Consider the following 26,979-nt stretch of genomic DNA (forward strand, 5'->3'; position numbering starts at 1 on the left):
GTGTGTGTGCTCCATACCCTTTTGCATGTTTATGTAGTGTAGATTGCTATATGTGCATTCCCATGTGTGCATGTGTGCTATATGTGAGAATTGTGTTGTGCGCACATGTGTGTGCAGGTGTGTGGACGCACAGCATGCATAGGTATGCATGCACTGTGAGTGTACATGTGTGTGTAGGTTGCCACTGACTTTCCATGGCCACCTGACACCAGCCCCCTCAACCGCACGACCTGCTCCTGGCTCCTTAGATAGGCTGCGCTCTTCACGCCCAGGCCCAAGTGCCCCAGACCCATCTACCTAAAACACGCCCCAGCCCAGCGCCATGCCCCCCCAGCTCCTGTCAGCCCAGCTCCAGGGACACTTCCGGGACTGCCCCGCGTGGATGTGGCTGCCGTGGCCCCCATCACCACCCGCTCTCCACTGTGCCCCCCATGGTGCCCAACCACTGATCAACCGTGTGGCCCCCCGTCTGTAAGGAGAGAACATTTCAACTTGCCCACATGTTTTCAGAGTCCCACAGAAACCACAGGTTTCCCAGTAAGACAATGCAGAAGGTGAAACCCACTGAGCGTGAAATACCAAGTTCGCACACGGCCACAGTCCGTGGCCAGAACAGCCTGGTACGGCTCCCACGCAGGACGCCCGGCTCTGCAGTTGGTCTCCAGGTCACAGGTCAAACGGGATCCCAGACCCCTTATGCTACCAAGTGCGTCCAAGGGTCAGCGGCGGCCTTTGTCCAGTTTTCACATCTGTTCCCAGCTCACGCTTACCTTGGAGCATGCGCTGCCTGCACTCATCCAGCTGCCACATGACAACACGGTCTTGGGACGCAGAGCAGACCAGAGGCGGGTGCCCGGTGCTGCCGAACGCCACGGCGGTGACTGGCTCAAGGTGTCCTCGCAGGACCAGGAGCTACAAACCCACAGCAGTGTCACAGAGCGGAGGGGACAAACACAATAAAGGAACAACAACAACATAACCTCAAACCCAAGGAGTTAAATGGGGCGAGTTCCTCCAACACGTCGCTGTCACATGCTCGTGTTACAGCCCCGTGCGCCACTCCGTGACGCCCGCCCTGCGCTCACACCGCAGGTGACGCACACCAGCGACACAATCCGCGCCCCTCGGCCCCGCATCCACTCGTCAACTACACAGACGCCCCCACCCCACCCCCCTCGAGCCAGGAGAAGCAGCAACAGCTGCATGAACACCGGGGCCCAGGAAGGGCGCGACCCCCGAGCCCGGCCTCGGGTCTGCCCGACCCTCAGGTTCCTATTTCTGGAGACGCGGTTTTTTCTCTCTGATTCTGGCATCTCCCATTGTGTTTGCACAGTTCTATTGTACGTACTTATTTTAATATTTCCCTGTTAGAAAACCCCTTAGATTAGTAGATTAATTTGTAACTGGCTAGAAGCACTAGCCGGAGCCGCAGCAGCAGTGGGGACGCGTGGCCTCTCCTCCAGGACCCGTGTCTGTCTGCAGGTCTGGGACTGCCGCGCGGGGTCCTCCGTGTACAGCTCGCCGCTGCTCACAGGTAACCGTTCCCGTCCGCTCCACAGATCGGGAGATGATATTTGCAAACACATGTCTGATAGAGGCCTACCTCCCAAAGTATATAAAGCACTCCTAACAGAACAAGGAGACAACAACCTGGACCAAAGACCGTAACAGCCACCTCGTCAAAGACAATAAGAACACACAGTAGCGGCCAGTAAGCACAGAAGGGGATGCTCTGCCCACATCGCACTGTCAGGAAAACGCAGGCGGAAGCAGCAGCGAGACGCCTCTGCGCACCTGTGGGACGGCCTGCACCGGGAGCCCGGCGGCGCCGCAGGCCGCAGTGGGTGGGCAGCAGCAGGGCCCCCGTCCGCTGCCAGGGGAGCAAGGCCTGGCACGGCCCCTCGGGGAGACCGTTGCCGGTTTCTTAGACAACGACACACTCTTCCCGTGCGACCCAGCAATCACGCGCTGCAGGATTCACCCGAAGGAGCTGGAATTTGTCTACACAAAGCCTCACACACTGGTGTTTACAGCAACTGTATTCACGCCCAAACTTGCAAACAATAAGGTAATCTCCTTGGACAGATGGATGAACCCTGTACATCCAGAAAATAGGGTACTATTCGGCACTGAAAAGAAATGAACTATCAAGCCATGGAAAGACACAGAGGAGCCTCCCGTGCAGGTGACTAAGTGAGAGAAGCCCGTCTGGAAAGATGCCATATTGTAAGGTTCCGGCTCCGGGACATCCTGGAAAAGGCAAAGCCACGGCGACGGGGGAAGACCAGCAGGTGCCCGGATGGTTCAGGGCTATGGAGGGGTGACGAGGAGCTTCAGGGCAGCGAGCGTGCTCTCCGCGGCGCTGCAATGGGGGACACAGGGCGTTCCGCACTTGTCCAGACCCACAGGGCGGCCACCACCAAGAGGAACCGAAGGCGACCTGAGGACTACGGGCGACGGTGGCCGTCAGTGCGGGTTCCTCACCAGTGGGGGCAGGGACCATGGGCAGCTGTGTTCACGTGGGAGCGAGGGGTGCGTGAGAAATCTCTGTGCCGCCTCTCCGTTGTGCTGTAAGCCTAAAACTGCTCTTCAAAAAAAATACAAAAAAAGGTAAAAAGTAGACAAAAAGAAGAAAAGAGGAGCCAGAATTTCAAAGCAACGAATACTGTCAGGTATAAAGAACGTCACTTCACGATATTAGTGAAGACATTGCATCAAGAGGACATAAAACACTAGACATCTCCATGCTCCCTAATGCAGTTTCGTAACACAAGGACCCACAGTGACGAGAGGGACACCGACAAGGTCACGTTCAGTCACAGGTGGAGCGTGTCTCCCTCCTCTGCGGCTGGAACAAGCGGACATGAAGCCAGCGAGAGGGCCCCAGACGTGGAGAGCAGGACAGACCGACCTGACCGACAGACACTAAGAAGCCGAGGCCCGCGGGTGTCTGTGGCACCTGCACTTGCAGCAGCGCAGAAGGAACCTGGTGTCCTCCAGCAGAACAACAAGGAAGCCCTTGCGGTGTGTTCCTGCAATGCAGTGTTACTCGGTGATAAAAAAGAATAAACTTCTGACAGAGGCAACAATATAAATGTGTCAAAACAACGATTCTGAATGAAAGAAGCCAGACAGAAAGAGTCAATACTGTCTGATTCCATTTACATAAAATCTAGAAAATGCTAACCAATGCAAAAGCTTTTACGTAGAATACATAAAAAAGGCCTTCAAATCAACAGGAAAAAGGTATTCCAGTAGAAAATGGTCATTAAATGGACAAGGAGGTGTTAAATGTCGTTCATCAGCCGGAAGTTATAAATCACAATTAAGTGGCACCAGGCCCTCCAGAAGGGCTGAACTTGAAAGGACCGCGTTGGGTGAGGCTGTGGCCGGGCTGGACACCCACGCGCCACTGGGGGGCAGACTGGAGCCCCGCCGGGGAAGCCTCCGCAGCGTTGCTTGGTGAACGAAATGTGTGGGCCCGTGACTCGCAGCTGGGCGCACATGTGACAGCCATCAAGCTGTGGGACCGGGACAGACGTGGCGACAGCAGAGTGGGTGCAGTGGGGTCACTGCATACGAGGGACCGCTGCGTGCAGTGAGGACGCATGTGGGAGGATCTCGTGAGCACAGCGGCGCACACGGGAGCTAGCACGCAAGAACACGTAACGCGTGTCCCACACACACAGAGTGCGAGCACGAGCAGCTCTGACCTCCGGGGCTACGAGTCAGCAGTGGCCCCTTTGGGGAGGAGAGACGGGGACCCCGAGCGACAGATGGTGGCCACCCAGCTGAGGGCACCTGGCATCCAGGACACAGTGTCCCGAGCGTTACCGGTCCTCCACAGAGGCGAGAGAGACCAGGCTGAAGACCTGAACACGGGCCTGAGCCCCAGGAGAGCAGCCACAACGCACACCTGCCTCGTGAACGGCGAACAGTCTCCACTGTGAGCAAAGTGACGGCCAGTAAGACCGAAGGGTCCAGAAAGATGCCACAGTGAGCAGTCCGGGCTCCTACGGGCTAGACTCATCATCGTCAAACTCCTGAAGCCCAGAGTGAACACAGAAGTTATTCAAATACCAAAACGTGTTGTAGAATTTACTTTTTTGTTTTATAAAATGAAATGTTTTTATTGAGTATGCAAATAATTGGTCATGAGCCATTCTAAAAAGTTAACGTCTTTAAAACTCTGCTTACTGTAAAAGATTCTGCAATAAACATAATGAACTTCCTTCAACGTGTTAATATTAAAAATTATATAATTTCAATTTGTGTTAAGATGAACCTATTCTTGCTCGTGTTCTTACTGAAGAGTTTTGTTAATGAAGTGGTTCCCGACAGTTCACTTTATAAAAATCGAGTTAATATAACGCTCCTGTGTTCCTGTTTCCCTCGTTGTTGGCCGAATCCACGGAGGGTGCGTCATCCCCACGGCCCCGGGGGGACGCAGAGGGACGCGGCTCTCCGGTCACCCGTGTACCTGGCCAGGAGGGTCCACGTGGCTCCAGACGCAGAGGTCGCGGCCGTGCACGGGGAAGGCGCAGAGCGGGGCCCGGCAGGCCAGCGGCACCGGCTGGGCACAGGGCGAGGATGCCGCCAGGCGCTTCTCCGTCACTATGTCACTCGCGGAGAAAGGCTGCGGTTCTTCCATCTCAATCTGAAAACACAGGACAGGACAAGACAATGGCCACAGGGGTGACGGTCTGTTCCGCCTGGGCACTTACTAAAGGGAGGCACACGGGGCGCACGGACCCTCCTCCTCCCCCCCTCCCAAAAGAAGGAAAAGCCGTGGACCCACGGGAGGTCCCCGGTCACCGCGCACCTGGGCGGCCTGCGCAGACCTGCCCACGTGGGTGCTCGCACGGTCCCCACCACTGCTGGGAGACAGGGCGCAGCCGGCAGGGTGCACGGGACAGGAGTGGGCCCCACTCCCTGGGTCCCCTCACAAGGACGCTCCGCACACCATACACGCAACGACAGCCCAGCCCTGGTCCGGGCTCCGCTGGCCGCGCTGCGCCTCTGCGGCCCCTGAGCGCGGAGCCGGGAGCGTGAACAGTAGGAGGTGAGCAGGGGCCTGTGAGTCCACCGGGCGGGCGGGGCAGCTGCAGTCACAGAGCCTAAGCCTGTGCCCAGGCCGGTCAAACAAAGACACAATAAAAGCATGTGCGGAACATGTGAAAGCACATTCTTCTCCAGCGTGGTGTTCCCAGTTTTTTTTCACAATTGCCATGACCGAGCGGTGAGCATCACATTTTAAAAGAGATGGTTTCAAAGCTCCTACGATTTGCTTTACAGGTTCCCATCTCAGGGACGGGCGACAGGGTCCCGGGCGCAGGCGCCGGTTCGCTGTGGCCCTTCCCACTGCCTCATGGAAGCACCAGGCGCCTTGGCACATGAAGGGCCACATCCAAATCCTATTGTCTTCCACGGTTTTAGGAATCCACACATCAACTTGTGAGTAAATATTGTCTTATTTCTTTAACATACACCATCTTAACCACTCTGCAATTCCTATGGAATTTAGCACAATAATTTGAAAACAATAGTGCATTATTTCTGTACCAACTTACAGTTTACAGGTCACTTCCACAGATATTAACACTTCTGAAAATCAATAAACATATCATATCCTTTCATGCTCACAGTGCACCTTTAACATTGCTACTTTTTCTGTTTAACAGGTGACAACAGAGCCACAGGTCCGTCAGTGACCACAGTGGTCAGTGGCATCACCCGCCCAGACTCACACCCCTGCCTCTGCCTCGGGCACCCCACAGCTGCACAGGACAGGGGTCCCTGCGTCGCCCTGGCTCCTGGGCTCTAAGGCAGCACCCCCCACAAGGGCAGCATGCTGCGGGGGAGGGCAAGGGTCACAGTCACAGATGCGCTGGCATCACTGCCCTGCCACCCGCTGCCGGCGTGGTGCCCGGCCACCATGCCAGAGCAGCCCCAGGAGGGAAGCCACCACAAAATTCAGGGAGAGGGCTCTGCCACCACCTGGCCCTGCTCCCTGGCCCCAGCTGCAACCCCTTTACCTCCTGGTGTGTTAAAATCAAGCTACTTCTGTGGGCAGAAGTTCTGCAGGCCCTTACACACCTGGCCCACAGAACCCTCCCATATGTGATCCTGTCTTCTCCCCCACCCATTGGCTAAATGTGAAGGATCCACAGGGCCTAAGGAAGAGGGAACCACAAGATGAAGAGCCTCCACGTCCCAGCTCGGGAAACCTGCCTCCGCTGTGTCTGACTTCAGCAGCCACAGGGACTGACTGTGGGAGAGACAACACGCCGCTCCCGTCGGGGGTCTGCTGCAGCACTGGCCCAGCCTCGCTGCTGTGAACGGTTTAGCTTTATTACTGACAAAACGGCACAGCGCAGAACATTTACAGATGCAGAGGGGAGAATTAGCCTGGCCCTGTAGGCCTCCTCTTCTGGCTGTGCCTCTCCAGGGTCAGCCAGGCAAGAGGCCAGTGCGCACGTGCAGAGGAGCAGGCCTGAGCGGCAGCACTCGGGTCAGGTTTCAGTGAGATGCTCGTGCGGCGAGGACCACGTAAGTACGACAGGAAGAGGCGGCAGCGAGCAGCTGCCAGAGAGCACTGGCTCACAGCTGCGTCAGAAAGCAGGACCAGACAGCGGTCCCAGGTGACTGCAGACTGTCCACTGAAGACCCTTCTACTGATACAGAAGCAGCACATGGAAACTACAAATTTAGAACATCCGAACTAGGAAAAACCAGTTATTCTCTACTGTTCAAGTGCTGCCACTGGCAAAGACTGTGCAGCGCCTTCTAAGCTTTCCCTGTGTAGATATGTGTGCATGCACACAAATTAGTTATGCACATACATGTTTGGTGTGTGCACACAAGTTAAGTGTGTTTTAGGTGCATGTGCATGTTATGTGTGTGCATGTGTGTGTTGGATGTATGTGTGCATGTTATGTGTGGGTGTGTGCATGTGTTAGATATGTGTGCGTGTTAGATTTGTGTTGTTGGGTGTTGCATGTGTTGTGTTGTGTGCATGTGCTAGATGTTAGATGTATGTGCATGTACTAGATATGCATGCGTTGTGTTGTGTGCATATTAGATCTTTGCATGTGTGTTGGGTGTGTGTGTGCATGCCTGTTAGGTGTTGCCAGGTGTGTATACATGCATGTTTGTTTTTAGGAAGAGAACATTGCTCCCGTCTGATTAGAGTCAAATCTTCCTCTTTCAGTAGCTAAGCAAGCCAGAAATGTGGGTCTCACTCTTGAGTTAGGAAACAATAAGGCTGTTCCCCAACGTGTTGAACTTCTATAGTAAAATGATAAATGACACCATAATTAAAGTATCCTCGACAATTTACTTTGTAGCAAAAGAATGTATAAAGTTCTCCACATTTGCCAGAACAGGTCAGAGGTTCCACTTCCAGCTACGCTGGGGACAGAGCTCCTGATGACAGCGACGTGGAAACGGTGCCAAGTCATACTCAGCAGTCATGTCTTCGAGTCCTTCCCCAAATTATTGCATATTTTAAAAGATACCACTACTCTTTATATTTTGCTGCTTTAATTTTTAAAAAATCAAGACCCTCTTTCTGTTGGTTTGGCTGAGGAAAGCCTGACTTTACAGCCTCAGTCCTCAAACCACGAGTTCTGCACTTTCGTGCCCCGTGGCTTGTCAGGGGAGCATAAGTCGTGAGCTACGGACGAGAGTCACGACGCTGACGTTGCACGTTCAGTTCTTTTCTCGGTGATGTTCCAGGCGGATGTGCTCCGTTAACAGGGGAGTGAGGGGCCGTCACACTCCGGGGCGCAGGTTCAGGGGGCACACACCTGCGACCACATCCTTCCTGCAGGAGCCACCTCCACCGTTAGCCGAAGGCCAGCGTCCCCGGATACAGCTTCTCCCAACTTCAGGCAATCAACCCTCCTAAGGCCGCCATGCCACCTTCACACCCGCCACGAGTGACTGCAAAGGGCCGTGGTTCAGTGTTCAGCCCCGCGCACCGCCTCCCTAGCGTCGCGACCAAGCCGCCCGTTCTATCGCCCTGGGGTCACCGCACGTCTTGTATTCACACTCCACCCGTGTCCACCAAAGGGACTGCGCGGGTCCTGAGCCAGACACAGGAACTGAAACCAGCACAATCGGGTGACAATCGCACGTCAGCTTCCATCGGGGAGTCTCGTTCGGTGGCCAGTAGAGGTCCCTGAACACCAATTCCACATAAACCCAGTAAGTCCTGACCGTAAACACACCACCAGTCGGAAGACGCTCTGGAAGCGCCGTACCGTGTTCCTGAGAACACAGACCCGGTGACAGGTGCCCGGAGGACGGCGCCTCAGCGCACCTGTCGCTCGCTGCCCTGGGGACCCGCCTGGCCCGGCGCGGAGTCCGCGGCATGGACGCTCAGTCGCGGTGCGCACGGGACAGGTGTCAGGTGTCCGTACCACGGGCCCTCGGCACCCCCGTCTCTCACCTGGGGAGCCGCACCTGGGACGCTGAATCCAGCGGAGCCCTCCAAGAGCACCGGGCTCGCGCCCCGCCCCCTGCCCGTTGCCTCGGTTACAACGCGCGCCGCGTGGCGACACGCCCCTTTCCTTATTCTCGCGAGAGCCCGGGTACGCATCACTTCCGGAGGGCCTTCACTGCCGAGCCTTCACCCTACTTCCGGTTGTCTCATTTCCAGGCACCGCCTCACTTCCGGCTACCCCGGCTGCGGACCCAGCACGGAACGGCGGTGCATCCCGGGCAGAAGCCGACCCGCCCCCCGGCCGCCCGCGCCCCCGCCTGCCTCGCCGTCGCGCCCGCGCTGGGCCGGCCCCTCCGCCCCTCCCGCGTCCGCCGAGGTCTCCCGGGAACGCCGCCGCCGCCGAGGCTTCGACGGGCGGCCGGGCGCCCCCGATGTGGCTTCTCTGCAGGGCGAGCGGTTGAGGCCCCGCGCCGTGCGCCGCCCGCCATGACCGCCGCCCGGCAGGGCGCCCTCCTGCTGCTGCTGCTGCTGCTGCTGCCGGCGGCGCGCGCGGAGGCCTGGGGCGGCGCCGCGGAGGACGAGGACGTGCCGGCCGAGTGGGTGCTGCTGCACGCGGTGCAGGGCCGGGTGCGCGCCGGCAACTACAGCTACCTGCGGCTGAGCCACGAGGGCCGCGTCGTGCTGGCCGTGCGCAGCGTGCGCGGGGACGCGGACCTGTACGTGTCGGACCGCACGCTGCACCCGAGCTTCGACGACTACGAGCTGCAGGCCGCCTCGTGCGGCCGCGACGTGGTGGCGGTGCCCGCGCACTTCCAGCGCCCCGTGGGCATCGGCGTCTACGGGCACCCGTCGCACCGCGACAGCGAGTTCGAGATGAAGGTGTACCTGGACCCCGCGGCGCCGCGGCCCCCGCTCGGCGACGGCGACCCCTCAGACTCGGACCCCGCGCGCGCGGCCGGCCCCGAGGAGGCGGCGCAGGAGGAGGAGTCCGTGCTCTGGACCGTGCTCATCGGCCTCCTGAAGCTGGTCCTCGAGATCCTCTTCTGACGGGCGGACGGCGACCGTGACCCCGTGCGGGACCCGCCGGACACGCGCCTCCCCTCGTCGGGGGCGGGAAATGAAGCCATGCAGCGTTGTTACCTCAGTTTCCCGGGGCGGAGGAGCGCAGGCTCGGCGCTCGGCTCCCGGCGCAGACCGCACTTCCTGTCCAAGGGGTGCGTCCAATAAAGTGTCTGAACCCCTTTCTGATTAGCTTGTCGGTGACTAGAAAGAACGGTCGCAGCGACTTGGGTTTGCAGCAAAGGAGCCTGCCCTGCGGGCGCACCGATCGGACGGGGACGCCGTCCCTTCCCCCGTTGGTGAGGCCACGGGGAGCCGGGGACGCCGCTGCCCCCACCCCTGCAGGGCCGGCCCAGGGCGGGGACCCGCGTCCCCTGGCTCCCTAGTTACTAAATGCAGCTGTTAGGGCGCCGCCGGAGGCCGGAAACGAGAGATTGGGGACATAATGAGGCCGGGGGGCGGCTATTTCACACGGAGTTGTGTGACCCTTCCACTGCACCTCTGAGCCCAGGTACAAAGATCAAAACCTTCTGGAAGATGCACTGTTCCTGCTTCTCTGCCTGAAATTGGTTCCAAAGGTCAGTAAGTAGCTTGTTACAAAAATAAGTCACGTTGCAGATGCTAATAAGCACATAGGTATTTCAAAAATCTTTTATTGGCACAAAAATGAGAATTGCAAATAAGCTGGCACCAAGTAATTCACTGAAATGCACATTACGGCCCTGGGGTCATAAACTACTTTATCCCTCTTTGCTGCTTTTCCCCCTTCGGCCCCCTTTCCGGGGCGTGGGGGGGGCTCGCTGACAACAGTCACAAATCCAGCGACCTAGGAGAGAAACCGTTAGTTACTACGCGGTGAGGCTTATTTAGGACTGAATTCCACCCGTCCAGCTCTCCTTCCCTGTTACCGCTAATGACAGTCCTCCGGACTGGTGGTGGGCAGGGCAAGACCGAGACCCTTCATTTAAGGAGGAAAACACAAGCGGGAGGTGGTCTGCGTCACCAGGGCCACGTGAGACCCTGGCGGGGGCACCGAACAAAACAATGCTATGCAAGGCCTCGGACCTTGAAAAATTACCGCCCTTCCTGAAACTCAAACACTGCCACGCTCACAGGGATCAGTGACCCAGAGGGTAACATAAACCCTGTTTCCAGCCCTCTGCTCTGCTCTCTGGCAGGGTGTCAGCATCCTCTCCTGGGCCACACCCCGCGCAGCAGGTGACCTGCTGCCCCGGACCGGACCTGCAGGACTGCAGACCTTCCGACTTTACGCTGCTTGCTTCCTAGTGGTTCCCAGGAAATGCAGTTCTAGGCATTATTTTATAAAGCGTTATATACAGTGTTAACTGTGCAAGTAAGTTCTGAAATCACACAACTACATGTGTAATTTTCCGTCCAGCTACGGCTCTATTCCTCCATTTTGTGTTCACTCTACAGCTGCCTGACTTGCCGGCTGCCTCAATGGGCAGAGGTCCGGTTTAGGGCGCACACAGGCACAGCCCTCACTTTGTTAAGCTGTGTGTGAGCTGGATGCTGTTGCTGGAGCTATTTCAGCAGAAGAACAGCTGTAGAGCTGAGCTCTACTTCCAAACTCAGACTAGGCAGCCGGCCCGGCCCAGCCCTACAGTCAGGAGGCAGAGGCTGAAGAGCAGGTGGACGTGGCGCAAGCGACCGCAGCACAGGTCCCGCGCGTCCCTCTCCCCTCGGAGGAGCGGCCCTCGGCCTGTGGTCTTTACCTGGTGGGAGAGCCCCGAGGCCCACACAGAAGGTGTGGTAGCCCCTGTCACACACATCACAGAACATCATCTCCTCTTCGTGGTGGGGCTGGCCACACACGATGCAGGTCTTACACTCCATGCATTGCCATGGGTAGGTCTTAATCATGGCAACGAGCTCCATGGTCATGTCCAGGCAAGACGGGTGGCCTAAACCAAAACCAGCGTTAGTAGGAGGCACCAAGTCACACGGGCACTTGCAACTTAGCATGGCACACTAGCTTTCATTTCTCAAGGACGGCCACAACGCTGAACCGCCAGAGAGAAAAACGGAGTCGAGGAAACCGCATGGCCTCAATCCACGCCTTACCGGCTGCCCTATACACTCGGGAGCTCCTCGGCGCACGCCGAGCTGAGCGCCGACAGAGGGCAGTTAGAGCGGCAGGGGCCGCGTGGGTACTCACCGCTGCGGCCGCACTGGGCGCAGTGTATCAGTGCCTCGGCCTTCCCTCTCCTGTTGGACTCCTTACCCTTCAGACAGATCCCACAGAGGGCACTGGGAACGGCCTTGGGCTGGAAGGGCAGAAGAGGGCTATAAATTGGTGCCAGAAGAACTTACTGCGGAGTCAGGGGGACTTGTTACTGTACTGCCCGATCTTTACTTTGGGGAAGTGGCTCGTGAGGACCTTCTCACAGGATATAACTTGGTTCTGCTTTCAACGTACAGCGGCCTGTAAGCCTTAGGTTGCATTTTAACGTTCTTTCAGCAGTTACCCCGTGTCGGGGTTCCGGGCCAGCACCCCCACACCCCACACGGAGTGAGATCTGTGTAAGGAACAGAGGGCGCCTAAGCACAACACCAAGCGCACTGATTGGAAGAGACCCCAATTAGGCTCATTAAGAAAGAGGACAGTCGTAAGCAGCTTATATCCTGGTTTTGTTTAAACTGTGATGTTCTGCAAAGTTGTAAAACTAGATCCACCAACTCTACGTTACGAAATCAAAGCTTCGACATTCTTAACTGAAAGATGGCCTTGTGCAGAGACCGTCACGTGCATAAACATTTGTGGGGAACCGAGGTGGGAAGCTGTCCCCTTTGTCACAAGTAACGGGGAGAAAACAGGAAGCAGGAGGAGTGTGAGTGGGGCCAGGGCTCGTATGCGCATACGGAGAGAGCCTTCCAGACAGAATTCCCCCATTTGTGTCCTGCTCCAGCCTGGCCAGACGCCCTTTATCCCCTTCCTGAGTGACTGAGCCAGAGAGGCCTGGGGCAGCGCGGCCGTGAAACGTCTCACTGCCGCCTCCGACACCCCTGGGCCTAAACGATTTGTTCTTAATTCCTTAAGCGTCTTTACTTTTTAAATCGTCTTTCTTTGCAAAAGATGACAGAGGCATTCAAAAATAATTTTTGGCTTATTTATTTTAAAAAGTCAACCTTTTACATAAATATAATAAAAACAGTAACTCTAAACAATCACAAATGTCTCTACAAAATAATAAATATCATGGAAGTCAAAAACATACATGTAAAACTGATGTGGACTAACCTATGTCTCCTGTGTGTGCATCTTTCTACCCTGCTCCCCAGCAAGAGGCCGGGTCACGTGCTCAGCCTCTGGGTCTGGAGCACAGCCACCTCCGCTGTCACCGCGACACTAGGCGTGCGCCTCCCTCTGTCTCCTCTACCACAGTAAGAACAGCCTGGAAGTGCACGTCGAGGACCCGAGTCCTGGCTAAGGTACAGCAGATCCGCAAATGCCTTCCTACGCAGCAGAAAGCCACCCCCAATCCACTAAGCTAAGAAATACCTTTTGGTGACATCGCCTGTCTCAGAAGTGAAAGGTGTTTATGTAACACGTGTAGTTTAAGTCAGACTCTGGCGTACTACGTGCTCTTGTGTCTCCCACTGAGATCAGGAAAGCAACCACACGATACTAAACTCTAAGAACTCATAGGAGACCCTTTATGAAAGTCAAAAGGAATAAAACACAAGGCTAGTCCTTCACATTCTAGATCAATTCAAGTTCCACAATCGTCAAAATATACAGGAAACACCTGTGATAAAAGGGACACCAAGAAAATTCTGGGTTTAACTTCTAAACTTAAAATCATGTTTCGTTAAACCACCTACAATTTTCCTGACCCAATATTCTTCATCTTGATGAAAACGGAGCAGCAGGGGCGGAGGGACAGGGAGAAAGGGGGAGGGGGAGGCGGAGGGGGGGGGAGCACACAACCGCGCATCCAGCACCTACTGCTAGATAAAAATGCTTTGTTCCTTCACGTCTCAGCGCCCAGCAAGAAGAAGCCCCTGTCCACGCCAGGACTCCACCCGGCGAAAGCCAGCCTCAGGTACTGCGGACCTGGGGGGTGGGGGGACAGGAAGTGTGTGCAGAGCCCGAGGCGTGTCTCACGGGGACAGTCGAGTCTGCTTTAGTGGCCGGAACGACGCCGTTCCGCTGCAGACAAGAAGTGAAGTACTCACCCCAGCAGTTCTCAGCATCTCAAACAGAAGCTCACAGCACACTTACTGCCCCGCTCACAAAGCCACCGAAGATACGTGAGACTCTCGTGGCAGCGCAAACGCAGCACAGACCGTAACCGCGCGCCTGCCGCGCGGGCCTGGGCCCCAGGTCGGGTTCATGTAACCCGAGCACTGACCGCGAGTCACAGGCGAGCGCGGGTGAGTCCCACTCAGTGAGACGTCAGATACGCTACCGCGCACCTCCCGACTTTGAAACATTTCTACCTACGACCTTCAGCTTCAGGCTCCCTAACGTGCAGGCACATCTCGGCATAGTAATACTCTTCATAGAGGTCGGCTGTGAATAACACGTCCCCGCTTACGCATCCAGCCTAAGCCCCGGCCGCCCCAGACTGAGCGGGAGCGACCGCGTTCAGCACAGAGACTGGGACCGTCTGCGGGACACCAGGGCCCCGCGAGTCGCCTGCGGGGCCTTCCTTCCGCAGCGAGCCCGCGACAGGACAGAAGTCCTCCCCCTCTGGCCGCCACCACGGCCCCCACCTCCGCACCCCCTCCCGTCCACAGCGGCCGTCTCACCCCGGCCACAGCCAGCGCGCGCAGCCAGGCCCCGGTCAGACCTGCAGCCCACGTGCAACACACCAGGCAAACTTCCCAGAATTTAATCTTTGGAGTTCATCTGCTTTTAATTATTAAGCATGAACATAAATCTTTAGTTAAAAAATTGGATAAGCTACGTATGCGAAAGCAGAACGAACCACAGCCGCAGCCCTAACGCCCCGGAAGCCAGCCTGAGTGACACTTCAGGCGGAAGACGTGAGCATTTCGGTCACATGCGCGAGGGCGTTTTCTAAGCATGGACGCACCGAGGCGCCCTGTCACTTCGGGGACGGGAAGGGGGCGTGCACTGCTGGAAGGGCCCCTGGCCCTCCCTTACCCACGGCACCAGCTCCCGCACCAACACGCGTGCGCGGTGCCGCCCTCACACACGTCCGTGACCACAACAGAAAGCACGCCCGACACCTGCCAGACCCCACACCGTCTCCTCTGCTATTTTCAGCCAAAACATACAGGTGGGCAGCCACTGCCACCCCATGTGATGGCCCTCAACCATCCCTGGGGGGGGGCGGGGGGGGGGACACCGGGAGGAAACCGTGACGATGACGATGCTGCTGCGGAGCACCCCTGGACTCCGAGAGCCGCCCGACCAAAAGCTCAGATCGCCGACCGAGCCAGCACCTCACGCAGCGGGGAGCCGCCGGCCATCTGCAGAGGCTCGGCCACAGAATCCCACAGCGGGATCGGACGGGTGACCAGTTCCAACCAGATTTAGCCGAATTTGGCAAGCGGATCACAGACCCCGAGACTAAGCCCAGACCCTCCTTCCTCGGCGAGGGGCCCCCAGCGGCACAGCCTGACCTCCAGCACATCCAGCGTGTTCAGAATGCCCGGTAACTGGGACCTTTCCTCCAGGGAAACAAAGTACCAAGTTCTGCCTATAAAATGACTTTTAAAAAGCCCATACTTGCCTGGTTATTAATTAAAAGAAAAAGATTCGCTTATAAAATGTACACGTACAGAAAACAGAGGTCGACCGCAGCCACAGTGACAGAGCCACCAGGAGACAGAGCCAGCGGGAAGAAGCTGCCAGGGCACAGCCAGAGGAGCGGGGGCGCGGCAGGCGGGAGCTCCGCGGCTCGGAAACTCAAAGGCAAACGTTTCGGGGAGAGAGCTGGTCAGGAAGGAAGCTCGGTCAGGGGCTTTTTTCTTCTACCTTGTACCCAGGAACTGACTTGGACAGTACAGAGCGCTTGGCAGCGTCCTTCCTGGGCGTGGCGGCTTTTTCCTTGGACCTCTGTCTCCCCTGGAAGGGCTCCTCCGGGCCCTCGGGAAGGCCGTCGCCCTCGGACACGTTGCCGGAGGAGCTGTCCTGCGGGTCAAAGGCACAAACAGTCCTGGGAATTCATGCAGGTTTCGGCCTGAACTGTGAAAACTACAGACAATATTCAAAAACACCTTTAAAGTTCCATCAGCTTACAAATAAGAAGGTAATTCTAAACATAAGATAACTGCTTCTAGTGGAGGCTGGACAGATGAAGGAAAACCCTGCACCTGTCCCACGGCACGTGACAGCGCGGTCCTCTGACCGGGTCTGCGGGAGCCGCACAGCCTCCCCGGGACACAGGACCACACAGCGATGCTGTGTCACACGGGACGGGCTTGCTTTACACAGGAACAGTGCTTGAAAGTGAGCTTTTAGATGCACACGGGTATCCTGCTGAGGAACACGGGTCACTGAACAAACCTGCCCAGCACACGCTCGGGTCTTCCTGCAGGTGATGCAGGGCCTGCCCGGGTTGTGGAGCAGAGGACCCGTTTCACACGCTCAAAACGCAGGCGCTCACAATCGGATCACTGGAGTCTCTTTTTAACTTAAACTCTTCTAATTAAAGCGAGAAGTGCAATGTTCGTGTAAGTGATGAAGACTGTACATTAAAGCACCGGGTTATCCACAACCCCCCGGTCAGCACTCTGAGACAGCTGCCGGGAACGCCAGGGTGCCCGTTTCTTCTTGCAGTGCACATGTGCACACGTGCTGACACGGGATTCAGCCCCCGTGCATGTGTGTGCACGTGCAGTCAGCCCCAGTGCACATCTGCACACGTGTAGACACCAGATTTGCCCGCAGTGCACATGTGCACACGCAGACACCGGATTCACCCGCAGTGCACATGTGCACACATGCAGACACTGGCTCACCTGCTGGGCACATCTGCACACATGCAGACACCAGATTCACCAGATTCACCCCACCCACCCATGTACCCTCACTTCTAAAGCACAAAAACGAATTACGTTGTGTGCATGTTTTGAATGTTTTAATATTTTTGAGTGTTATGTGCATTTTATCAGTTAAACATTTTTGAACTGAGTTCCTACCACGTAAGTATAATACACCCCCCACTGTGGGCATCAGACTTATTTCCAGTTTCGACCAAGGAAAAGTACTGCTAACGTTCCAAAGAACACTGTTTTCTAGGTGAATTCTGTCAGCACCCAACAGGCCCTTGGCCCAGCTGTCGGCGGATCTGCGAGGCCCGTCGGGGGAAGTCCTAAGTCTCGGCTTCAGCTGTGGAGCACCCCCTGGAAATGCTGGGTCACCGATCCCCCGCCAGTCGCCTGCGTCAGCCCCCACCGGACGACAGCGCCCGTTACCAGCATGACAGCGTCCCATTTAAGACGACACGTACTGTCATTAACTATGTCCTAGAAGCTGCGGACGGCCCAGCAGTGGCTGCACACAGTCAGGGTCAGGCCACCGTGGAGAAGCGCCGAGCGAGGGCCCGTTGCCGGGTGCGCAGAGCTGACAGAACCAGGGCCACCACGGCCACCGTCTGCCCCCTTCCCCCCACCAAGCACAGCGGCCCCGAATGACCCGCCCCTGCGTGCTGCCGCCAACAAGTCACCAGGAAAACCGACCAGCACCGCACGTGACCGAGGGTGCCTGGAATCTGGCTCAGGCGGCGGGGCCCGTGAAGGTGCCCCCGCACGAGGGGCCGCGTGCTAGCTGTGGGCCCGCGCTCGGCCCGGCTGAGTGGCCCGTGGCGACAACAGGGGCGGCTCTAGGTGTGAGTGCGGCGAGGTCACGCGCAGCCCGTCCGCACCAACGCACCCCGCCAACCCCCTTCTCAGTGAGAGCTTCCCGGGAAGGCACGCAGGAAAGCAGCAAGCAGGGCCCGAAGGGAGGGGGACGAGGCTCTTACCGACGTGCCTTTGCTTCTCCTTTTCTCGTCGCCGCGACTGTCATCGGCATCATCCGAGTCGCCGTCGCTGTCGAGGGCGGGCAGCTCGGGGTCCAGCGGGGGCTCGTACAGCGCCGTGTTCAGCGGCAGGTACCGCAGCTCGTCCGGGGAGTACCTGCGGCCAGAGTCACGCTCAGCCCCCATGTCGGCCAGCGTGGACGGCCGGCCTTTCGGCCACGAGAACAGCCTCCACCTCAGTGAACCCTGGACCCTTGTGATAAGGACCAGAGGCAACACAGCACTTCCTTCTGAGACCGGATAAGAAGCCTAGACATTCGTGCACCAGACTGGAAAGGGTAGAACACGCATACGACTCTTCACTGGCAAGGGAGGACGGCTCTCTCGCCTTTGCCCTCAACCAAATAACACAAACAAAATGAAAGTGTCGGCAACGAGCCCCGCCCGTGGCCCACGGCGCTCTCACCGCTGCGCACCCAATGGCGGCGGGGGATGCAACCGACCAGCCAGCACGGGTGGGGCCCGGCGGGGCCGGAACTGGACGTCAGTTCAGAAACAACCTTCAGCACCACGTCACGTGAGCCGCCCTGGGAAGCACGTGTTCTAGGAGACGGACGCGGGGCTGAGCCCGCAGCAGCCGCTGACCTTAGGCCCACAGGGCCCTGGGGCCTTCGCCGGGGCAGGGGCTGGCCCGGCGGCTCACTCCACACAGACGTCACTGCCAGAGCAGCCGGGGTCGGTGCACTGGCACCTCGCGTTTAATTAGCAAACCCAAAAATTAGAAAAATTAAAACTTACTGACCCATGATTTAAATTTGACTTTCTAATAGTATATCCTACAGTCTATTTTAAATAGTCTGGAAAACAAATTCTCTCTGCTCGCCGCTGGTGGTGTGGGGAGAGGGCGCAGCCGGGTGACAGGCCCTGCAGGAGCCCCTGCTCCCCCCAACTTGCTCTGCACGGGACTCAGGGGGCGTCTGTAGGGACACGGACTGGAGCCCGCAGGTCTGGGGCTGCACCCGCCAACCCAGGGCCGCGGGCGGGGACCACACTCTGGGTCACGAGGTGCTAGAACCTCCGCCACCCGCTTGCAGACACACAAAGGCTGGGCAGGAAGACAGGCAGTTGGGACTCGGTCAGCATATTCTCCATCAGTGAGGTCCATGCCCTGCCCTGGCTGGCGTGGCTCAGTGGACTGAGCGCTGGTGTGCAAGCGGAGAGGTTGCTGGTTTGATTCCCAGTCAGGGCACATGCCTGGGCTGTGGGCCAGGTCCCCGGGTGGAGGCGCGCAAGAGGCAACCACATGGAAGTTTCTCTCCCTCTCTTCCTCACTCCCTTTCCCTCTCTCTAAATAAAACCTTTAAAAAATAAAATCTTTAAAAAAACATTGTCCATGTCCTGGCTGAAGGGAGCTCCTCTCTGCAGCCCCCAGGAGAGAGTCCTGGCTCAAACCCCTGCCTCTCACAGAGACATCTGCGGAGCCAGAACCTTCCAGAAGGCCGCCACAGAGGGCCCTGAGGTCCCCCTGCCCCAGCCAACGTGAAAACCCAGTGAAGCCACTGCATACCTTTTGTAATATTCCTGGAACTGTCCGGGGATGAGGGCCACCGGGTAGGAACTGACCTTGGTCCGCTCGGTCGGTAACACTTTGTACTTCCCTTGAGGCACCTGAATGACCTGGGTGGACACGCAGAGGAACACAGACTGACCCCACGCGAGGAATCGGGGCTTTAGGAGAATCATCTCACCACACTCCTCCCCGAAGACACTAAAACCAGGAGAGCCACGCAGAGCCACCACCCAAGGGCCCAAGGAAAGGCAGTGTCCTCCCACTTAAAGACTGTGACCTCTGACATCGGCAAGTCACACTTAACGCCTCTGCAGCTCAGCTTCCCTCTGTGCACCCGACTCAGGGCTCATCTCAAACGCACACGGCGGTGAGGTTGGTGACCCGGCGTGGACGTCCCTTACAACCACCCTCGCACCCAGAGGCGTCAGTCACACACACACGTCAGCTGAGCACGGTCAGGCCCTCCTTAGTAGCAGCATCTCAGGTCCCAGGGGGAAAGGGCCCCGGCAGGCAGCAGCGCACGCCAGCGGCGGCATCCCTACGTGCGTCTGCAGGTCGAAGTACGCTCTCCTCTCCTCCATGCGCTCCCGGTTTAAGTTGCTGTTGAACTCGGCGGCTTTCTTCGCGGCTTTCTTGATGTACTCGGGCACTTTGCTGGCTTCCACCTTCTGCGTGTTCTGTTGCTGCATTTGCTGAAACCAAAGCATCCCGGCTGTAAGTCCCACACACCGTCACAAAATGCTGCCATCCCCGTGCCTGAGGAAAGATGCTCTCCGCCTCCACACTCACAGAATACTCTTTGTAGTGGTCTGTGATTCGCTGGCGCTCTTTCTCTTGTAGAATAACAGAATACTCAGCGTGTTTGGCTGGATACTCTTTAATCATTAAGTCAATCACTTCATCACTGCGCAGCGCTGTTAAACCTGTTTCAGACCCAAGAAAAGGTAAAGGAAACTAATTAAGGCTAAACAAACAAACCCACTTTTTAAAATTTGCTTTGCCTTCAGACTACTCTGCACTTACCCTAACCCTAACTATTTTCCATCAATCAAAGCAAAATGTTTTAATACATTTGAAAGTAATAAAAAGAAATTCACAATATAAAGTCAAACAAAAAACAAGTTATCAAAGTTGCAAAGGCAGAGAAATCAATTTCTCAACCAAATGTTTCTCTTATAAGATTGTATGTCCTACAAACATAGATCCCGTTACCAGAAACAACTGCTAATGACTAAGCCTAGTAACTGGTGGAAATAACATCAAATAGCAGATAAAAAAAAAAAGCTTCAATATCTCAGTTATTATCATCACACTGGACATACTGAGCTCCACCAAAGCCTTAGCACATAAACACCAGTCACACAGGCAGTTTCTGAAACTCACAGTAGCAGGGTCTTCACAACTGCTGAAATACATCCCCAGGGTTTATATTAAAAAGTAGCCATGCTGCATTAAAATCTTTGTGAAAGGGGAGTTACAGATAAAGCACGCTATTCGGAACTAAAAACGGAACAAACTTTGCCTTTTAAGAGAAAAGGCCCGCTGCCTTTAACAAGCCCTGTACACACATGGCACAGACACACACGCCGGGCCAGCACAGGGCGCAGACACACACACCGGGCCAGCACGGGGCGCAGACACACACGCCGGGCCAGCACGGGGCGCAGACACACACGCCGGGTCAGCACGGGGCACAGACACACACGCCGGGCCAACACGTGGCCGTCACTGGGAAGTGGGGGCGTTGTACCCTTCTTTGTATGATAACAGTAATCAAAGATAAAGTGCACACTTGAGCATTAAAATAAGTCAATCTATTCTGTTCATTCTGGAAGAAGACCCCCTCCAGGGCCACCTCCCAGGCGCCTGGCCGCCTTACCCAGGGTGCACTGGGTCTCCGTGATGACATTGAGCTCCCTCAGGTAGAGCTTCTCCTTGTGAGACAGGTCCCGGCGTTCTAAATCTCCAAAGGGAAACAACGCAGGGCTGTTCAAAACAGTCGTTTGCATCTGTGACACGATGTCTTTTAAAACTTTCCAAAGCTAAAATAACTTTGTTATTAAAAAGTTAACACCTTCAAGGACTTTAAAAAGTACTTCATGTTACATATGCCAAGTATTATTAAATAATATACAAAAGATCTTACAAATTCAAGAAATAAAAGTTAAAACGAACTTAAAAAGAGTAATTCCCAGCAAGAAAGTAACAGAGCGGAAGACGGCAAAGCAACTGAAGGGCAGCCTCTCCTGAATGCAGATCCGGCCGGCGCAGCCACCCCGCCGCTCAGGGCGCGGATCAGTGGGAGAGAATCCACGTCCCTGGTTCTGTCGCTATAAAATGATTTTTTCTAAAAGTCTCCCCAGGATATGTATCGTCCTCATTTTGCTTTTAAATGTTTGAGGCAAAAGAACAAACTGACGGAGAGAGAGAGACGCTGGCTGACAGAAGCGCGCGAACCAGCCACCAGAGAGGGTGACGTGTAAACAGTCCACATGCAAACATCCACAGGTGGACAAGCCGCACAAAAGGAGACAGTCACGCGCGAGACCTCGCCTGTCACACGCGCTGAGACTCGGTACCTGGATACTTCCGTTTGAAGGAGGTCACGCCCAGGTACTCGCTGACTTGCTCCTGAAGCATGTAGTACTCTCCCGTCTCATCCGGGGGCCACTTGTACTCGATCAGGTTTTCTGCCGGGTAGTAGCTAAAGCTGGACACAGAAGGACACGTCAGGCCTTGCATGTGGCTTCTACTGAACGGGAACATTTTTAAGGGCTCTGGAAAATGGTTTCACTTATTTGAGTTCTCAGTCAGTCTCGGGTCACTTTGCAACACAATGACGCTCCCCAGATCTCCTGTGCTGCCCGAGGGAAGCACAGAGCAGGTCCACGCAGAGGAGCAACCAGCGGGAAGCCCCCGCGCAAAGGACGACGGAAATGCCATTTTCCATGTACCGTGAAGAACCAGGAATCACAAGTGTGGAAACAAAGGCATTTCTAAGCTTAAGGGACCTTTAAGGCCCAAACAGGGTGGTGACACTGGTTTTCAATTCTTTCTCGTGGGCGTGACACCGACAGCCGCTGTTTCATCCACCCAAGGTGTCGAGTGGACCACAAGCGGCTGAGAAAGCAGAACTCGGACAACCTGTTTCTCACGCCCTAACTGTTGGTGCTCACGGATTCCATAAACCCAGAAACAGAGAGCGGGCCTGGCGCGAGGGCCGCAGAGCGTCGTCGGCCGTGCCGTCCTGGACAGCAGACCACAGGTTTCTGGACCCGGGCAGAGTCAACCTCTAAATGTCATCAAGGGTGATAGAGGCATCTGCCCAATGAAAATAACGAACCAAAACCCAGTTTTCTGAGAGATAGGGCTGGGAAACTGGACATTCAAAGGCAAAACTATGAGACTGGACCCTTCCACCTCATATCACATACAAAAATTAATTCAAAAATGGACCAAAAACCTAAATATAACAACTAAAACTAGCAAAGTCTTAGAAGTACACGTAGGAGGTAAACCTGCATGACCTCAGATACGGCAATGGATTTTAAATAACACTAAAAACACAAGCCAACAAAAAGAAAACAGAACGAGGAATTCAGCAAAATTTTAAAACTTGTGCATGAAAGGACATAATCAACAGAATGAAATGACAACCCACAGAATGAGAAAATATTTGCAAATCATGCATCTATAAGGGATTAATGCCCAGCATATATTTTTTAAAAATTCCTACAACTCAAAAACAAAAAAAAATAAGCAACCCAATTTGAAAATGGGCAAAAATCTTGAGTAAACATTTCTCCGATGAAAATACACAAGTGGCCAATAAGCACGTGAAAAGATGCCCAGCATCCGTAGGCATTATGAAAGTTCAAACCAAAATCACAAGATTGGCTATTAGAGGGGAAAAACACAACACAGGAAGTCACTCTGCGCCCTGAGGAAGAAGATGCCTACTAAGCGGAGGCTCCTGGTGGCTAACAGCACTGACGTAAAAAGCAAACACACACAGAGCCTGGCAGGCATTTCACGCGAACTGCTGTTCGGGGCCCGGCTGCCCCAAACTGCCGCCTGCACCTGTTCCTGCCCGCGGAGCCCTTACAGAGGAGTCACTGGAATCCTAGTTCAGCCAATAGGGTTGAGGCTTTCTGCACCCAATCAGACCTGCCCACCTATTAGTCCCTGCTAGAGCAGCTCCATTTTGACCAATCAGGACAGTGCCTTTTGAACCAATCAAACTGAGAGGATTGGCGTCCTTATTTGCATGACGGACCAATCAGGGACTAGGGGCGGGGACTTCTGTCTAAGTAAGCCCGCCCCCCCAGGGGAGGAATGCACTTGCCCTTTGCACTGAAGACTTGCCCTGCGGAGTGTTTCCCCAACTGATGTTTCCGCAGACGACAGTGGAGAGAGGGGCCTGGCCCTGCCACGCAGGAGCTGAGTGTCCTTCACCGAATCACAAATTGACACCAACAACCTTTGGCTGACAGACTGACGGCGGGCGGCTGGAAACTGTACACTTAGTGGGGATGTAGAATTACCATCTCTGACAATTCCACGCCTAGGTGTGTACCCAACGGAATATAAGACAGGAGAGCTCTGGACAGACATGTATGTGCCGAGATTCACAGCAGCATGACTTACACCGCCCGGAAGGGGAAACAACCCAAGTGTCCATCGGCAGGTGAGCGGACCAGCAAAACACGCACCGCCATACAACGGAGTACAGTCCGGCCTTAGAGACCCTAATACACGCTACTACCTGGATGGGCTTTGAAGAAGCACAACAAATGTGTCTAATTCCACGGGTACGAGCCGCCTGACACAGGCACCTCTGAAGGACAGCAGGGTGGCGGCTGCCAGGGGCTGGGGAGGGGAAGCGGGACTTCTCCGTGCGCGACGGCTGTGGCGTGTCTCGTCAGCAGTGGGAACGCTCTGGGCGTGGGTGGTGGTGATGGTTCTGCAACACTATGAATGTAATTAATGCCGCGGAACTAGACCCTCAAACTTCGGTAAAATGGTGAGTTTTAAGTGTAGTTTACCAATTTTTTTTCAAATTTTAATTGCAGTGGGAAGAAAAGCAACTTTGGTGTCATACACGTTTGGTGTAAAACATGACAAAACTATTCTACAGTTTCTGTAACACCCTTGCCAGGGTTGGGGGGAAGGGAGGGGAGAACTGACGCAGAGAAAAGCAGCACAAAAACGTCCTTCAGCCATAAAGCGACGGCACCTGAGATCCTGACTGGATGTCTCACAGCTCCTGGAACTGTCTCCCGAGCCCATGCGCCTCCTTTTGGGTGGCTGGGTCCCATCATTGGAATTATCTTCATTATCATCCTGTGCGTTTGAAAGATTTAAAAAACAGTAAGAGAATACTAAGGAAAGAAGGTATGTTCCCAGACTTGTTAAAAGGCTCATCATAAACACTTTCTAAGGGCTACTGTTTGTACACAGGTTAACTTTCTATTGTAATTTTAAATAAGGACCAAGAATGTGGCATAGGAAAATGTGGAAAAAACTAAAAACTGATTTTCAATAAAATTAAAGTTAAAAATAAACTTTCAATTAACTTATAAATCTTTTAGTTTCTTACCAATCAAGGTTACAACTGAGGTTAAATGCTTTCTACTTTAAAGAAACACATAAAATTGCTGTAACACTGCAATTTTAAAAGTTAAAGCAAACCTTCCCCAGCTAAGAAAAAAAAATATGTAGATCATTTAGCGTTTAACTAAAAGAGAAGCTTAAAAAATAAAATTAGGTGACATTATCCATTGTGACCATAATATCATGGCTGTAAGTTGGACCATCACATTAAGAGCATAAATGAGGAATCAAACGTTAGGAAATCCATTTATTCACATATTAGCTAAGGATTAATGAGTGGAAGGATTAAAAAATACTTCTAAAAAAATAAATCAAGTTAATGTAGCTTTCTGAGACTAATTATTTTGTGAAATACCATGGTCCTCTTGCTACATTTTAAAAGTAAAGGAACCCTGTAGGAGAACACGGAGCACTAGTAAGGTGTCCGGGCAGGGTCGCCAGAGCTGCTGCCAGGACCTTCCTGGGCACGGGCCTCCGCCAGCCGCATGCTCATCCTGTGAGCCATTCCTTATCTGTAAAACTGAGACCCTCCTAGTGCCTGTATTATGTAGCCTGTGCAAGGGTTACATCAGTTAATACGTGGGAAGCACTTGAAAGCAAGGTCTAACAAAAAATCCATGCCCGTTGGAAAGTCAGTTAATATGATTATGATAATAATTCGAGTCTCAAATGGCTCCAGCTATAAAGACTTGACTCAGATTCTTTCCTGAACAGTAAAACATACAGAATATTCTCCTTTTCAGTTCCTATAAAACAAGAATTCGGTTAGAGCTCTGAATATTCCTATTAAGGCAAGCAACCAGGTAGATGAAGAACAATCTAAATCTATTCTTCAAAAACTTACATTTAACACTATCACAATTGAAACATTTCATATTGAGTACTTAAAACATAACTCCTTTTAAGCCTTCAAATATCACTTTTTGTTTTACTTGTTTCTGGGATTTTAAGGACTTTTGTCAATTTGCTTATATTTCCATTGACTAAAAAATGGACACTCAAAAAAACAAAAGTTAAATGTGCAATGTCCTCAAAAAGCTGAAACCACAAATGTGTACGTAGCGCTTTGAACTCGCTATAACAGAGTCTAGACAAGTGCATTCTGACATCAGCTATAACGACTTTCCCTGCTATTTGGCGGAATATGACTAAATTACAACAATTTGCTCATAACCTTGACGCTGGCACTGAAGCCCGCCTGTCAGGGCTACCACCTCCGTATCAGACGGGAGTCGGGGGCCCCCACCTTCGGACTCAGGGGGTCCGGGCGCATCTCAAGCTGCCCGCGAGGCTCTGCGCGTGCACAGCGCGCGCGCCGGGCCGGGGTCACCGCGAGCCCCTGACCTTCAGGAACGGACCTCGCCCGCAGCTCGGGACACAAGAGCTCCCGCGGGGGCGCCTGGCTCCACGGCAACGAAAGCCGCCCCCGCGGTCCCCGCTGCCACCAGACTTCCGGGCGGAGACGCTCCCCGAGGGTTCCGGTCCCGTCGCCTCCCGATCCGCTCCAGCGCCGACCTCCCGGCCCCCGGCACAACCAGCCTGAACGCCAGACGCGCTGCTCACCCGCACTTCCCTCCGCTCGCCTCTGACTTAGAAAACTACTCCCGGGCCCCTCCCGAAAGCAGCACGAACTGCAGTACGTAAGGGCCGCTGACAGGACCGGACGGCTGCGGGGCGTCGGGACTGAGCCCCTCACTGCACCCCATCTCCCCGCACTTGGGCACAAGGTTCAGGAGGGGCGCAGACGCCGCAGAAACGCAGTCGGACCCGCAGGCGAGTCCGCGCGCGGGCGCGTCCCGAGTCCGCGCGCCCGCGGCCTCCGGAAATGAGCTCCGGATCCGTTCCGACGCACACGGCGCCGGAAAACGGGGGCCCGCGACGCTTCAGGTCTGCGGTCCGCCCCCGGCGGCGGCGGCGGAGGGCGGGCGGCAGGTGGCGGGGCCGGGGTCCCCTCCGTCCGCTTCCGCCCCCCCCCCCCCCACGCGCCGACCCCTCGCCTCGAGCGCGGCCCCTCCCGAGCCCCCACCGGCCGCCGTTGGCCGCCTCCTCACCTTCGGGGACTGCGCTCCGGGGGTGGCCGGGTCGCTGTCGCAGGGCCGCGGGGATAGCGCCGTCCCGGGCCCGGCCGCCGCCGCCATCAATCCGAGCGCCCCGCGCCGCCGCCTCCGCCGTCGCCGCCGCCTCGTCCCGGCTGCCGCCGCCGCCGCCGCCACCGCCGCGCGGGCCGCCCGCCGCCCCGGCCCCGCCCCCTCCGCCCGCCCGCCGCCGCCCGGGGGCCGGCCCCTCCCGCCGCGCGCCCCGCGGGCCGCCAGCGCCGCCGCCGCCACCGCCAT

At 55.4% G+C, this 26,979-nt stretch overlaps 3 protein-coding genes across 6 annotated transcripts in view; 1 reads left to right on the forward strand and 2 right to left on the reverse strand.

Annotated features, from left to right (window-relative positions):
- WDR27 (WD repeat domain 27) overlaps positions 1-4,651 on the reverse strand; it is a 32,540-nt gene extending 27,889 nt beyond the window's left edge. Inside the window, 2 exon segments of the mRNA XM_090280857.1 lie at positions 704-912; positions 4,481-4,651. Of these exon segments, the coding sequence (XP_090136983.1) occupies positions 704-912; positions 4,481-4,651 (380 nt within the window).
- Positions 4,652-8,885: 4,234 nt separating this feature from the next.
- Positions 8,886-9,493, forward strand: CUNH6orf120 (chromosome unknown C6orf120 homolog). Its single transcript, XM_090280718.1, has one exon. The coding sequence runs from the start codon at positions 8,933-8,935 to the stop codon at positions 9,491-9,493; it is 561 nt and encodes a 186-aa protein (XP_090136844.1). The 5' UTR covers positions 8,886-8,932.
- A 647-nt stretch (positions 9,494-10,140) lies between these two features.
- PHF10 (PHD finger protein 10) lies at positions 10,141-26,979 on the reverse strand. Of its 4 annotated transcripts, none has more exons than XM_090280098.1 (12): positions 26,698-26,979; positions 24,270-24,376; positions 21,613-21,743; positions 20,913-20,996; positions 19,823-19,956; positions 19,576-19,725; positions 19,031-19,140; positions 17,467-17,620; positions 15,477-15,632; positions 11,685-11,793; positions 11,242-11,430; positions 10,141-10,331 (listed from the first exon to the last, which is right to left on the reverse strand). In XM_090280098.1, the coding sequence occupies exons 1-12, from the start codon at positions 26,977-26,979 to the stop codon at positions 10,246-10,248; spliced, it is 1,692 nt and encodes a 563-aa protein (XP_090136224.1). In that variant the 3' UTR covers positions 10,141-10,245. The 4 variants fall into 4 exon arrangements, with proteins under 4 accessions (XP_090136224.1, XP_090136225.1, XP_090136228.1 ...); XM_090280099.1 differs by having other exon boundaries at positions 20,913-20,990; positions 26,698-26,836; XM_090280102.1 differs by lacking the exon at positions 26,698-26,979 and adding an exon at positions 26,210-26,472.

Source organism: Furipterus horrens, unplaced genomic scaffold, assembly GCF_987537825.1.
Source record: "Furipterus horrens unplaced genomic scaffold, mFurHor1.1.pri manual_scaffold_6, whole genome shotgun sequence".
Taxonomy (NCBI): domain Eukaryota; kingdom Metazoa; phylum Chordata; class Mammalia; order Chiroptera; family Furipteridae; genus Furipterus; species Furipterus horrens.

Excerpts from the sequence above, each read along its gene's own strand:
- PHF10 (XM_090280098.1), bottom strand. The coding sequence starts at position 26,979 with ATGGCGGTGGCGGCGGCGGCGCTGGCGGCCCGCGGGGCGCGCGGCGGG. Across the intron at positions 21,744-24,269 it reads ACATCCAGTCAGGATCTCAG|CTTTAGCTACTACCCGGCAG; the intron begins GTGCCGTCGCTT and ends TTCTGTGTCCAG. Across the intron at positions 15,633-17,466 it reads GGAGAAGCAAAGGCACGTCG|GACAGCTCCTCCGGCAACGT; the intron begins GTAAGAGCCTCG and ends TTTGACCCGCAG.
- CUNH6orf120 (XM_090280718.1), top strand. The coding sequence starts at position 8,933 with ATGACCGCCGCCCGGCAGGGCGCCCTCCTGCTGCTGCTGCTGCTGCTG.